The following is a 15,318-nucleotide window of genomic DNA, read 5'->3' on the forward strand; positions in this document are numbered from 1 at the left end:
AAATATAATATTCATAAAATATAAGCTAGAAGAAAATTCAGAAGCACATCATTCCTTTCACTTTACAGATGAGGAAACAGATCTCAGTAGGTCTATAAACCAGTTCATTCCTCCAATATCAGAATAAGATACCTGCTTTTCATCTAATCCTTCCATCTGCTCTGAATCTCATTTTCTCTTGCCCTTAGATATCTTGCTCCATCAACTGGCTCTCTTTTCTTCCATTATCTCTGCTCTCTATTTAACTTATAGACATGTTCCAGTTTCTCTTACCTCAAAAAAGTTCTCATATCTTTTTCAAACATCTACCTTGTTTTTCTTCTTCTTTTTAAAGCCAAGCTATTTTTATTGAAGAAGTGACCCAAGACTTCCTAGTTACTATAGGCTTTCAGTCTTTATCTTTATTTCAGTCTTTATCTCTGCCTATTTCACCTGAGGAACATTCTCTTTGTAAATTCCTCAGCTGGTTAACCAAGAAACTCCTCTCTCCTGGTTTTCCTACTACCTTTTAAACATTCTTTCTGGGCCTCCTTTAGAGTTCCTCCTCTTCCACATGAACCTCAAAAGCTGGCATTTCACAGTTCTGTCTTTGGCCCTCTTCTCTCACTCCATATATTCTCCCTAGTGGACTTTTGTCTACAACAATAGCTTCAATTAACACCTGTCTATAAACTGATAACTTTCAAATATCTACCCTCATCCTGAATCTTTCTCCTCCAGAGATATAATAAAATTTCTGCTTGGATGTCTATCCCACAGATACTTCAAGTTAATGTGTGAAAAACTAAACTAGTTTTCTTTTCCCTTAACCTGCTCCTTCTTTTATATTACCTATCTCTATGAACAGTACCACCAGCCATCCTAAACCAGACGCTGGAACAAATTATGAATAGTCACCATTCATGTCCTCAAGAAAGACATATAAATAGATAAATATAATTTATAAATATTTTAGTATTTACTACTTTGGAATAAATAACAATATGAACTGAGAATATGGAAAAAAAATCATGGTAAATCTGCTTGGAGAATTCAGGGAAGTGCTTGACACAGAGCTATGGTTCAATAAATATCAAATGATGTATTTTGTAGGTACTACTGTATTTGCTGACAAATGCCCTAGGCACCTTAAAATGACTAGAGAACAAACAACTTTCAACCAAAACTCCTCAATATGTTTTAGACAAACAATATAAACAACTAATTAACACTATTCTACAAAAAATACTGTACCTTCCAAGCCTGATGGGTTCTTACTCAGAGTAAGCCTACTAAGCCCTACACAATTCACTTGCTCTCCTACTCTGTTACCTCTTCTACTACTTTCCCGACTCTGCACTCAGCCTCAGCATCTTCCTTGCCCTTCTTTAGACATGCCAAAATTGCTCCTGGTTCAGAACCTTTGCAATTGCTGTTTCCTCTTCCAGGCGCTCTTTCCCCCAGATATCTGTATGGTTCATTGCTTCAATGTGGCCTTATCAGAGAGGACTTCTGTAACTACCTGAGCATAACAGTTTGTATCCTCTGCACTTACAACAACGTTGAACATACAAGAGAAACAGAGTAGGTATTTGCTGAATGAATTTATTTGGGATTCAAATATTCAAAAAATAGGAAATATTTTAAAATCAAACACTGAGAGAGAATTTTATGATTTTTTTGAATTCTCTGAAAATTTCAATATTCTGATCATTTAAATCTTTATACTGTTTTGTTTCCATTGACTATAGTAGAGCTCTATGTATCTCTCTTCGTTCAATTCTTACATAGCAGGTTTAGTGAATTTTTAAAGATTCTCTTGACTCAATTTAATGAATATTAATTATCTACCACAGACAATACCATCTTTTCTCAATTATTCATGTGAAAAGAGGAAAGAACAAGTTAAATAAAATTTACACAATTCCTCCAAACTCTGTTTTCCCCCAGTCTCCTAATTAGAATTTGATTGAGATTGCACATAAGCTCTGAAGTCAACAGATCTCGAGTTCCAAATACTCTTCTCTCCCTACCCTTTGTTAGAAATTATGACAATAATTTATACTGCTTGGTTAAATGTAGAACTTATAGAAAATGAGTGCAATAGTATTATAATCATGCTTAACAAATTATTTTACCAAGGAACATGTCCAGCATGCTCCAGGAAACATAGATTGACAGCTAAAACTTGAACAAAAGGATACTTTTATGGACAAAGACAAGGTTAGTTTGGCCCAGTTGGACAGCAGTCACCATGGCGGTTTTCTCATCCAGTAAAGCCACTTTCCCAGAAAGAGACACATTACATGAAACTCTATGGTCTTGCAACTCCAGTGTATAATGTTCCAGGGGAAATTCCACCTCTGTAAGACATGAAAGATACATAAATGTACCAAGAGCAGCCATTCCAACAGACAATGGTGTATTGGATTATAAGAGGAAGCAGGCCTAAAGAAGAGCATGATCTGCTTTTAATTTCCTTCCTACTATGATGAATTTCTACATGTAGCCATTTTGGGGAGAATACTATCTGAGTTTATTGTTGATATTGCTTGTATTCTTAAAAACCAGTAAACCAAGAGGAGGAGAAGGGATCCGGACTAGGTAAGTAAGTAAAAGACTAATGCTAACGGATGCTTTATAAACTCAGTGGGGCTTTTGGGGTCAACAGAGTATTAAGTTTTCAGTTAATGACCTGAGTTTCTTAAGAAACAACTTTCATAAAGATTATTCAGGTCCCTTCTGTGGTAAAGTTTCTGCACTTGCCCTATGAAAGCTAGTAAACTTTTGCTTGTTGTTTTAATAGACAATTCAGATGCCTATGGGCACAGAAGAAGAATAATAACTGAACAATAGCATTAGCCTGTTCAAGATATGGGGACTATCTCTGCTCAGTATTAGCTCAAGTACAGTAATTAAGGAATATGGTTGATCTTTGTACAACGCAGGAATTAGAGGCACTGACACCGGCCCCCTCCACCACCACCACACAGTGGAAAATCCACATACTAGTCAGCCGTCCATTACCCCAGTTCTGCATTCACACATTCAGCTAACCATGCATGGTACTGCAGTATTTATTGGGAAAAAATCCGCATATAAGTGGACCTGCACAATTCAAACCCATGTTGTTCAAGGGTTGACTGTACTTTATGACAAAATCTAAAAACACAAAGAAGTGTTTTGCATACATAATGTGGAGTTGCTTCTCTTATCAGCAGAAAGGGTTTGGGAAATGTTATCTTAGGAAAAGATTAATCACCATACCTGTCATTCTTCCCTGAACCATTTTTGCAACTCTGTATTTAATATATGCTCCTACTAAGAGATAAATATCATGGGATGGTATAAAAAATATATTCTCCAAAACAAGCAGACGTATCAGTGCTGCTGCCACTTTCTAAAAGAAGGAAAAAAACAGAGTTTCCACAGGCAAAATCCTCAAGGTCATCTTCCTTGTAATAAGTTTCTTCTAAAATATTTTATAAAGATTAAAAATGCTTTCCTAATCACAGGTCATAATTTCAGTTAGCCTTAAAAAGTGATCATGAATATTAATATGATATTAGCTTTCTAAGTCACTTATTAACTAAGTCACTCAAACAAAGAATAAAAAATGACAAGCTTTCTAAAGGAGAAGAGCAAGTAGATTTTTAAAAAAAAGGCAAGTATGCTGAAATGGGAAAAGGTAAGACTTATCTATATGTCACAGAAATTCTTTTAACCAACCTCCTGTGAACTGACTTTCCAGATTGTTACTCTATATTCCTTGTTGAACATATTGATTCTTGTGAAGTTTTACCCAAAATGAGGTTAGTAGGCTGCTTTCTAGGATGTCCACGCACAAGTCCCTGCCATTTGAATTAAAGGCTTACCAAAAGGCATTTGTTTTTCCCAACCCTGTTTATGTCAGTTGCAATTTTAATTATAACTATATATGTATATTTTTTAACTGTACAAAAAGATAGTTGTTATTTCTATAAAAAATTAAAATGTTTTGAAAAGGAGTTAAAGGCAAGTTGCTAAAATATACTATCAAATTAGGTGTAGGTGAGAAATGTAAAATAATTGGGGGGAAAATCCTTGAAAAATACAGAATTCTGTACTCAAATTGCTTCACACATGTCTAATTTTTCACTTGACTATAAAATAAAATAAAAATGAAAAAAAAAAAGAAACTAGAAATTGTAATTTATGCAAGAATGAGTATGTATATTTCTAACCAGAAAACCTGTAGCCAAAGAAAGGCCTTGGCCTTACACCAAAGAATTGGTGAATAAAATGCAGTTACAAGTTTTAAGAGAAAATGCCAGTTGTATTTGTAATAGTAATTAGGTAATAACATGTTTTAGGAAGACAAGTTTTTAAAAATTGTTTATCCACTGTAAACGACTTTTTCAAATAAATGACCAACTACTGGCCCAAATCACATCAGGTTAGACGGCTTCTACTATAGACAAACATAAACTATATTTTGCATAGGGAAGACTATTAAATGCAAGTTTATAGCATGAACTTTTTACCTTATAGAATGGTTCATAAATTCGAACTTTTATAACAGCAGCACCAGTTCTAATCCCAGACACCAAAATCATATCTCCTTGTTTCTTTTCCTTTTCCATCTCAGCTATATACACTGGGGGAGAATATTCTGCTTCAGAGTATTTCAAAATCCTAAAGAGATAAAATAAGGTCTGTCTCTAGTAGAATCAAACAATTCATCTTCTTCCAAAAGGCCCTAAGAGATTTTAAACAGTCTCTTCAATGTCTATATAGTGTAAAAAGTTTAAAAATTTGTTTTCCACAAGGACTAGACAGAAGGAAAGAATTTAATATGCTTCTGGCTAAAACTGTTGTAGGACTAAAACTTGGATTGTCTGAGAGCTATTACTTGGTACTGAAGACAAAATTTCATACTATTATCCACTCACTGTATTTCACATGTGCAGACAGCTTGAACAGCAAAACTGCCAGAAGACACACCTGACCCAAATAATTGTATAGTCCCCAGCTCATGAACTCCTCTGCAGTGGCTCAAATTAAGCCATGATAAAGTCACCTATACCCATACCATATGTCATTCTATCAAAGACATTTCCCCGTGGTAAATTTATCTGTTCCAAACAAGTCCAGACAAAAGGATTATCAAAGCCCACACAAATGACCACTGTTAAGTGTACCACCCAAAGGTAGATGTTTCCTTCAAAGTCAGATGGTTGTTTGGCTTCAAAATTACCTAATTTTGCTAGACAGTTCTTCTCTTGCTGATTCGTTATCCTGGGCAATGCTCCACTCAAACATCATCCCTGCCAAACTACTAAAAGTGTTTCCTGTAGAGCAAGCCAAAAGTAGACAAGCAGAATCACATATTTAAAAATATTCAGGTATCTTTAACAAGAAAGGGAAACCTAAACAGACTTACTTTTAGGCCTCCTTCATTAACAAATAGAAGCACTATCATTAATGAACTAAAACACATATACCAGGAAGACCCCTACACTAACAATATAAGTGCTGTTGCTGCATAAGCTTTCTGAAAGTAAAAAGGACTCAACCTGATTAACCTCTAGTTGACAAAATTATGGCACTCTTTCTGTTCCTTTCTCTATAAGGTCCACCTTATAGTCTAACTCAGGGTTGACAGGCATCCCTACATCCTGGTCCCTTCAACAAATTTTTAATAAAAACTTGATTTGAATACTTCTAATATATTCATTTTTTCAGATTTAAAAAATCACTCTTTGCTGGCTTATAAAGAAAGCAATACATTTAAATGTTTTTTATGTAATATAGCATTAGTATAGTATATTAAAAAGCAATATAAAATCAGTATCAAGAAAAATAAACTTTAAATTATAAAACTTTTTCACAGGTTTACATTTAATTCTCCTGGCCTATAGCTAGTAAGCTGATCAAAACAGAGCTCATAATAAATTCTAAAAAATGTTCTTAATTGCTGATCTAGGGACCATTAGCAGAAGCTCAGCAGGAGAATTTGGATTTTTAAGAAAACTTCTGAGATAACCAATAATTAAATATAGTAGGAAATTTTTATGAAAGTATGTAGCTAAAACACCAAACCATCCTCAGAATGATTAATTCCTCATGTACATGAACTTCATATGAGAAAATAAAAATTATTTCCAATTTACTTTTATCTCTCAAGTTGCTGTTTCCAAGTGCCAAACACAAAGGAGTATTCTTTATTCTACATAATTTTGTTGAATCCTCTGATGTTCTTTACCTTCAGCATCCAATGCCCTCACCATCAGTTCCAGTGGTGAATCATCTACATAGAGTTCCCGGGATCGAGATATAATTTCAATGCTGTCTATCACATCAACCTTAACATCACAGCGCAGTTCATGGTCAGTCACTATGATGAAACCAAAAACTGAGAATTTAATTCAACAGATCATGAATCTATTAACTATCTCACACACTCATAAGTTTTATTCTAAATATTAAGAAAAAGAAAGGCTGTAACAGTTCCTTTCAACCTGTGGAAGAAAACAGTACAGCAACAAAATGTAAGAGCATCTGTTTACAAAAAGAACCACTAGACCAGTGGTTCCCAAATATTGATCTATAATGATGTTTTCATTCATCCATGGAAAAATGAGAAAAGAATTTTAAAATAGTAATAAAATTAAATGTATTTATTTTAAATGAACATACTTTATCCTTACATTCTATATTACTTTTGAAGTATTAAAACATTTTTTCTTTTATGAAATTATGATAAGAGTAGATTTCTAAAAAAATGTATTTATTTAGGAAAGTAAAGGGTGGCAACCATATGTCAGTCCTGCCTGCCAATAAATTTCTCTCTCTCACTTTATTTCTTTCAAATTTGTATTCTGGACCATGAGATTAAAAAGCCTTGGAACCATTTATTAGACCCAACTAGATTTCCAGTCAATATAGCCATAATGAAATTCAGAAACACAAATCCAAACAGTATGGAATGAAATGAGGATGAAATAAAAATTATTTTCTACTATCTTTTAACAATATTCCCACCTGTCACATTTACCATGTGTTAGAGAACCACCTACGTAGCCGATCTGTTCTGCTGTTACAACTATACATTTTAGTTTTAGCTTCATCTACAAGAAATAGAAAACAAAGTAACTACCACTACAATACCTTTAATTACTAATGGACATCAGGAGTAAACTCTGTCCCTAGCTGTAGATCTGCTTTTATGGAATTTTTTAATTAAAGGAGAATGTGAATCAGATAACATAGGTAAATGCCCCTCAAAAAAAGGCTAAGAAACATCAAAATATGCTATTTCAGGAAAAACCATATTCCTTTTCATAAGAAACATACAATTGAATTAATCATCTTGAAACGACTTTATATTTATATTAGAGCTCAACAAATAAGTAAATATACTGTAGATAATGAGTGTCAGGTTTCTCACTGTCAGAGAAAGAAATTACCCTGTGGTATAGGATTAGAACCAAAGATATCAGTATGAGCTCATGTTTAATACATGTCATGTTGCATATACATGATAGATAGATACAGAAATAAGTACAGATATGGGTACATACATTGGTTAGTATACATACATATATTTCCTAGCGCTCGTCTGCTAAGAGGGCCCAGAAGCAGTGACACTCCAGTAGCCATGAATACAGCAGCAAACAGATCTTGATTTCTAAATACAGTTCTCTAACAAAAAGAAACAGAACTCTGAGGAAGTGACTGGGCAGGAAAAATACAAGATGGGTCTGGTTCACCTTGTAGTGCTAAGAAGTAAGAAGTACTAAAATTAATTCCTTAATTAAAATGGGGGCAAGCCCAAAGGACACAGGAGCCAACCCAAAAGAGCTCCCAATCACCAAAGCTAGAAAAACTGGAGTAACAAAATGAATTACGATAGTATTGAATTATAAACCAAAACTAAAACAAATGTCCATGAGTCAAAATTTATGTAAATACTGAATGAACGAATAAATAAGTTATTTGTAAGATATAAGATGTCTTTCTTACAGAAGAGTGCTGTTAATAAATGTGGAAGGAATGAGGGAAATTGAAAATCACCATTAGAACTCCATAGTAATAACTACTACAGGCAAGATTCATGGATAAATGCAAAAACTAGTGGGCTAAACTTTAAAGAGAAACAGGATATATCAAAGTATCTCCCCAAATATTTATTAGTTACTGTGGTGGTTTTTAATGTATGTCCACAAATTTCTTTGACACATCTCCCTCGAGGAGGTAAAGCTTAATTTATCTTCCTTTGAATGTGGGCTGAACCTAGTGATCATTTTTAATGAATAGCATATGGAAAGAGAAAAATGGTAACTTTACAGTGGAGAAATATGATAAGCACTACCTTAACCAGCTGATCAAGGTTAAAATCGTTAGTGATAAGTCATGTTACTATCATATACCCCCTGATATAATGCAATGAAAGGCTTCTTCACTTCTGTGGTTTTCTTCCTAAAAATCAATGTCACAAAAAAGTGTCAAGGTCATGAAAGACAAGGAAAAGTTGAGAAACCGTCACAGATCAGATGAGACTAAGGAAACATGACAATTTAGTTTAGGAATGTGATGTCTTAATTGAACCTAGAGCAGAAAAAGGACATTACTGGAACATCAGGGGAAACTGGGTGAAAGGTATATGGGAAATCTTTATATTATCTTTGCCTCTCTTCAGTAAATCTAAAATTATTTTTTAAATAAAATACTTTAGAAATTAAATCAATCTTCGACTTGATTAACATTTAACTGAAGAACAGACCTGAAGGCCAAGGTATGAGGCCTATGGACAAGAACCGAGAGAAGTTGAAATCTCACAGGATCTGCTAGTAGAATATACCATTAAGGAGGTGTTCCAGGGATGGTAAAGGAGAGAAGGGTGAGCTTAAATAATATACACTAGAAAATCAGGCATTGGATAATAAAGCATTAATTAAATGGGAAATTAAATCCTTATCTTCTGTGGAGAAATGTGCAGAGCAATGGCAGAACAGAAGCAGCTGTGACCTTCTATAAATAACATAAAAAGTTTGTGCACACAATGCCTACTCATCTGACTACTTCAGTAGCTGAAAGCTTTTCAATACGGGGCCATTGACCATAAAGAAAAAAAATTACCTTGTATGATTTATGAGTAAATTTAGAGTGATTAGGAAAAATATCAAACATTTAACTTACCTGCTTTTAAAGGTAAAAACAAATAACTTTATTAAGTAATATAATGAATATTCTTATTTACATGTCCATATTACTTCAGGCCCATATAGGAATGAGGTAATAAAGAAAAATGAATGAGACAAAGAGAAAAGTTGACCCAGGAAGATGAAGAAGGAAGGAGAAAAAATAAAGAGAATGAAGCCAAGATTGAGAAAACCAAAGGGATATATAGAGAGCCACAGACAAAAAAAGAGGCAGCAGAAGTAACAAATATTTCCTGCCTGCTCTGATTCTTGTATTTGTCCTAGCTTCCAAATCAACTCCTCTTGATTGTATAATTACAATCCACTGCAGCAACTAATCAAACAGTAAGTATTTACTGAACGTTAACCACATGCTGAGCACAGTGCAAAAAATACTGATCACCCCATTCTATATTCTCTCCACCAAAATCATCCAGTTGTCCAAAGCTTTTTTTCATCCTCCATGTGAGCTTCTTCATATAAAATTATGCCCTCATCTCCAAACTCTTCTACTTGTCCTGAATCTAAGATTGAAAAATCTAGATATCCCACTACAAAAAGGCATATACATGTATTCATAGACTACCTCTGGAAGGATACAGAAAAGTGGATGTCTCTTGGAGAAATTAGATTAGAGATTTACTTTTCACTATATAACCTTTTATATATTTTTTAAAGATTTTACCAAATGGAGGTAATATGTAGCCAAAATAAAACAAAAAGAATCAAAAGAAATCTAGCACTCTTACCAAATAGAACATGCCCACCTCAAGTCTCTCACCTCTATCCATCATCTCTGTCATAGCCCCTAATTTTACTGTTCTATCACCAAAAACATCATAAACAAAATTATAAGTACCTAAACACCAATGGAGTGCTTACATCTTTTTACCTTTACAGATGCCTTGTAGTTAGTAGGCAATTCAATAAATATTTGTCTAACAAATGAACAATTTCTCTTAGGTATGTTCTTTCCTTTCGAAATGACCCTTCCCTACCCACCATTTCAGAGTGCCAGTTCCCATTCAGATGAGAATGCACCTGTTAGAATACCAAGACTGCCACTGATCATTGGGAGTCTTCATCATCTACGTACCCAACTGTGTTAACAGCAAAATTGGGAACGTTTATTTCTAAACTAAGCTTTGGAATATTTACAAATTAGGTAAAACTAAGCTGAGAGCCAGATCTGACATTTTTCCTAGCAATTATGTGAATGAATCTTGTATCAGAATGCATTTATGTAGTTAAGAGGAATTACATTAAAAATAGTATATGTGACCAAAGCAATGCTTCTTTTCTGATCTTGGTATGCTTCTGTATTTATTGTAGTTGCCCTGCATGACATGGTCCTCAAAGATTCTCATCTTTGAGATTTCATATTTCACTGAGTCTAAGACACTCATTTTTTGGCATTCTAACATCTCTGAAATTGCGATTTTATCTTATAACTGATGACATCTAAGAATTGCTGTCAGTCAGGCAGCAGTCATGACATAGTTGTCACTGACTGCATACGTGAGAACTTTGAAAGGGCCAGCGTCAAACTTGCAGAATGGGTATTAGTAGTTGGAGAAAACTCGGTGAACAACAGTGAAGCACTTAGACTACTGGATACAGAATAGATAAACAAGGTCCTACTGTATAGCACAGGGAAGTATATTTCATTCAATAACTTGTAATAACCTACAATAACAAAGAGTATATATATATATATATATATATATATATATAACTGAATCACTATGTTGTACAGCAGAAACTAATGTAAATCAACTATACTTCAATAAAAAAATAATAAAATAAACACAATAGTGGAGCACTCTTTTCCTTAGGAACCATATGGTTAAGGAGACAGGGTGGGAGAAGTGGTGACTCAGATGTGCTAGGACCCTTTTCAAAGCTGGAGACAAAAATAGACCAGCTCTATATAATTGCAAAGCCAACTTATGAGTCCAAACTAGTACCTTTTAGATATTTTTGTTTTTAATTGATTATTTTAAGAAATGCTACATCACTAACAGTCTCCATGGCACTGAGGAAGATGTTATGGGGATAAACCCAAACTCTAATGATTCTTAGTCAAAAAGTGATTCTGATGAGGCAGAAATGTTAAAGTAGTGTCTGGAATATTTTAACCAGTTTATTTTATTCATATTTTCCTTGTTGTTAGGCATAAGAGTAATACATAATAAAAATAACCATCTAATTAAGTCAAAGAGTTCTACAGTAGGCATAAAGTAAAAGATCAAAGTTAAGAAAAGCACAGTGTAGTTGGCATGTTGTTCTTTCTTAATGGTACATTAAAAACAGCTTTACACAAAAATAAACAAGTGGGACCCAATTAAACTTAAAAACTTTTACATAGCAAAGGAAACCAGAAGCAAAACAAAGATAACCAAAAAAGAAAAAAAAAAGAAAAAAAGCCAAAAAGACAACCTATGGGATGGGAGAAAATATTTGCAAAAGATGAGACTGACAAGGGCTTAATTTCCAGAATATATAAGCAGCTCACCCAACTTAATAATAAAAAAACCAAACAACCCAATCCAAAAATGGGCGGAAGACCTAAAAAAGCAGTTCTCCAATGAAGACATACAAATGGCCAATAGGCACATTAAAAAATGCTCAATATCACTAATTATCAGAGAAATGGCAATCAAAACTACAATGAGGTATCACCTCACACCAGTCAGAATGGCCATCATTAAAAAGTCCACAAATGATAAATGCTGGAGAGGGTATTGAGAAAAGGGAACCCTCCTACACTGTTGGTGCAAATGTCAGCCACTATGGAAAACAGTATGGAGATTCCTCAAACACCTAAAAATGGACTTACCATATGATCCAGCAATCCCACTCCAGGGCTTATATCCAGAGGGAACCTTAATTCAAAAAGACACATGCACCCCAATGTTCACAGCAGCACCACTTACAATAGCCAAGACAGAGAAACAACCTAAATGTCCATCAGCAGATAACTGGATAAAGAAGCTGTGGTGTATTTATACAATGGATTACCACTCAGCCATAAAAAATAATAAAATAATGCCATTTGCAGCAACATGGATGGACCTGGAGATTGTCATACTAAGTGAAGTAAGCCAGAAAGAGAAAGAAAAATATGATATGATATCATGATTTGATATCATCAGATTTATAGGTGAAATCTAAAAAAAAGACAAATGAACTTATTTACAAAACAGAAACAGACTGAGACATAGAGAACATACTTATGGTTACCAGAGGAAGAAAGGGTACATTTGGAGCTCAAGATTTGCAGATACTAACTCCTACCTACAAAATAGATAAAAAAAAAAAGTTTCTGCTGTATAGCACAAGGAACTATCTATATTCAATATTTTGTAGTAACCTCTAATGAAAAAGTATTTGAAAACAAATATATGTATGTACATGTATGACTGAACTATTATGCTGTACACCAGAAATTGAAATATTGTAAATTGACTACACCTCAATTAAAAAAAGTTTTACAATAGATGGCATCTTCAATTATATGAAATATGGTACACCAAATATCTTGAATGTCTCTTTAATAATATAGTATAGATATATAATTTATCAAAATATTTAAAAGCCATATTTCTGGCCTATCAATATGACAATTAAATGCCAGGAACTCAGGGATACAAAGAGCCCTGCTTTGATTCTGGATACAAATAGCATTTCTTAAACTGCCCTGGTCTAAAACAGACTAGTGCAATGCTTCCCAAACTTTAGTATGTATGAGAATTGCCCAAAGAGCTTGTTAAAAACACAGATCCCTGAGCCCACCTCAGGGATTCTGATACAGCAGATCTAAGGTGGGGCCCGAGAATTTACATTTTCAACAAGCTCCCAGGTGATGTTGATGATGCAGATGATACAGGCTGACAGACACTTTGAGAAATACTAGTTTTTATACTGCCTTTTGCCTCACTCAAGACCAACCTCAGACCTTAACACCTAAGCTAGTTCTGCTAAGTAATTCCTTACTTTCTCCATTAATTCAAACAACCAGAGTTTCTTCTTTGTAGCAGGAACCATACCAGGGGTTGGATATACCAAAAAAGAAAAAAAAAGTCACAGAGTAGGATGCCACAATTAGGGTTTACATCGCAAGAATCCTCTTTTCTACCTTATCATTTGACACCAACACCATTTGTGTTAACCATCTATAAAAGACACCAGATTATTCCACTCTAGTGAACTGTTAACATAGTGTGTTTTCTCTCAACATACCTATCTCTCGAGCAAGAATAATACTGCTGAGGCGTATCGGTTGGGTAGATTCAGCAATGAGCACAGCTTTTTGGGAACATAAGGTGCCATTTTCATATAAAGGCTCAACAGTTACTGCATCATGATGGGTGGAATGCCTGCCAGAATAAAACATTTAAGAGCATGAAATAAGAATGTGGGTTAAAATTAACTTTTGGTGGAACACAGATTCCTATAGTTTTCCCATGTTACATACTACCAGGTGTATTTAAATGACACTCTTTAAAGTAGAAACATTGCTTAGAGACACAAGATTTAAGTGGGAGAGACTGATTAGAACATTTTCCAGTGATCCCTTGTGCAAAGTTACATTCCTCCCTCAGTATTTAAAATAAGATTGTTACATTCTTTCTTCCCTCAGTATGTAAAAATAGGATTGATGTGTTTCCAATGAAAGACTTGGCTTTCTCACACTCTGAGGAATGAATTTCCTCCAATCTTAGAAATTGGGCTGTTGCTAGCTAAGGTGGAGATGTTGCCTGAATTATGAGGTGTGAATCTCACTCAAAATACAATTTTTAAAATCATTATTATTTTTTGGATGGATGGGAGGAATACCTTTCACTGCTAGGTTGATGCCTTGCATCATCCTCTCAGTCAGGAAATACATCACACTGGGTCATTTTATAAGCCTGATTCCCTTATACTTCCTCATAAAATGGAAGGTGAACTTCTTACACTCTGAACAAACCTTAGTGCTTCCCTTTAGAGATGGTAATTAGAATGAACCCTATGATACCTTGCAGCCCACTTCAGTTAGGTTCCCTCAGACCTTAGGAAACCACACAACCCCATGGCTGGGCCCTCTCACACCAAAAAAATTATGTCTTTCCATCCTCAGTCAGAAAGTCATCCCTTCAGAGTTGACTATCCCAAAGTTGAGTGTGCACTTCAAGGGGGTACTCTCATATAAGGGAGGAAACGTATATAACAGGCAGATCTCATCTCCACCCAAAATGAATCTTCTCATATTACAAGAAGCTAATACTTCATCGTGTCGGGGCCTTGGCTCCCTCATCTGTAAAATGAGAATAATAGTACTTACTTCACAAGACTGAATTGAATTAGTACCTGCAACGTGCTTAGTTAAGTAGGCAATAATTGTGTCTTTACACTGAAAACCCCATCTTATTTAGTTCCTGGAGAACCCTCACACTCTAAGCCTCTCTGGCCCCTCAGTACATTTCCTCAGACCTTGGGAACTCCTTTTCACTCTAGTTGTTTACACTGGAAGTTCTTCACACTGGGGAGCCACCAATGCCTGAGGCCTCCACCACAGGGTTGTGCCCTGATAGCCCTTCACACAGGGACTACCCCCTCAACCCACACAATGAGAAGGCAGTCTCACACCCTGAGAATTTCTCATATAAAGACCCCACACATAAGCTGAAGATACCTCACAAGACAAGGAAAGGCGACGTCCGGAAGGGTTGGCCACTCCACTCCCACTGACACCCCACCCCCACCCCCCAGGCAAGGCCCTTCAGGCTGAGTGACCACACAGCATTCCTGTGGCGTCTTACGTTCAGTGAACCCCTCCCACCCTCAGTGGGTGGCCTGGGGGCACATATCCTCTTGTTCCCCACACCTCACCAAGTGTAGCAGCCCCGCTGTGCCTCCAGCAGGAAGGGCACCCGGCCTGGCTCCCGGCCGAAGGGTAGCAACACCTGTGGGACGTTAAGTTTGTTGGCCAGGGTCCCAAGAGAAAACAGGAGCAGCACCAGGAGGCGCCGTAGAGGTAAGCTGAACAGCCCGAAGCGTCGAGGCGCTGGCGATCCAGCGCCAGTCATGGCGACCGCCCGCTCTCGGTTCCCGCTCAGCTACAGCCGGGCCCTCAGCCCCAACACCAGCCAATCCGCAGGCACGACGTCAGCAG

The 15,318-nt window shown here is 35.7% G+C and overlaps 1 protein-coding gene across 1 annotated transcript in view; it reads right to left on the bottom strand.

Annotated features, from left to right (window-relative positions):
- The window catches only part of NUP210L (nucleoporin 210 like), a 68,782-nt gene extending 53,510 nt beyond the window's left edge, over positions 1–15,272 (bottom strand). Inside the window, exons 1-7 of the mRNA XM_010954018.3 lie at positions 15,036–15,272; positions 13,404–13,540; positions 6,224–6,355; positions 5,216–5,309; positions 4,503–4,653; positions 3,247–3,379; positions 2,184–2,342 (exon numbers count right to left, since the gene is read on the bottom strand). Coding sequence (XP_010952320.2) covers positions 2,184–2,342; positions 3,247–3,379; positions 4,503–4,653; positions 5,216–5,309; positions 6,224–6,355; positions 13,404–13,540; positions 15,036–15,232 — 1,003 coding nt within the window. The 5' untranslated portion in view covers positions 15,233–15,272. The remainder of the gene's footprint in view (positions 1–2,183; positions 2,343–3,246; positions 3,380–4,502; positions 4,654–5,215; positions 5,310–6,223; positions 6,356–13,403; positions 13,541–15,035) is intronic.
- Between the last annotated feature and the right edge of the window lie 46 nt (positions 15,273–15,318).

The sequence above is a fragment of the Camelus bactrianus genome, chromosome 21 (genome assembly GCF_048773025.1).
Source record: "Camelus bactrianus isolate YW-2024 breed Bactrian camel chromosome 21, ASM4877302v1, whole genome shotgun sequence".
NCBI classification, from domain to species: domain Eukaryota; kingdom Metazoa; phylum Chordata; class Mammalia; order Artiodactyla; family Camelidae; genus Camelus; species Camelus bactrianus.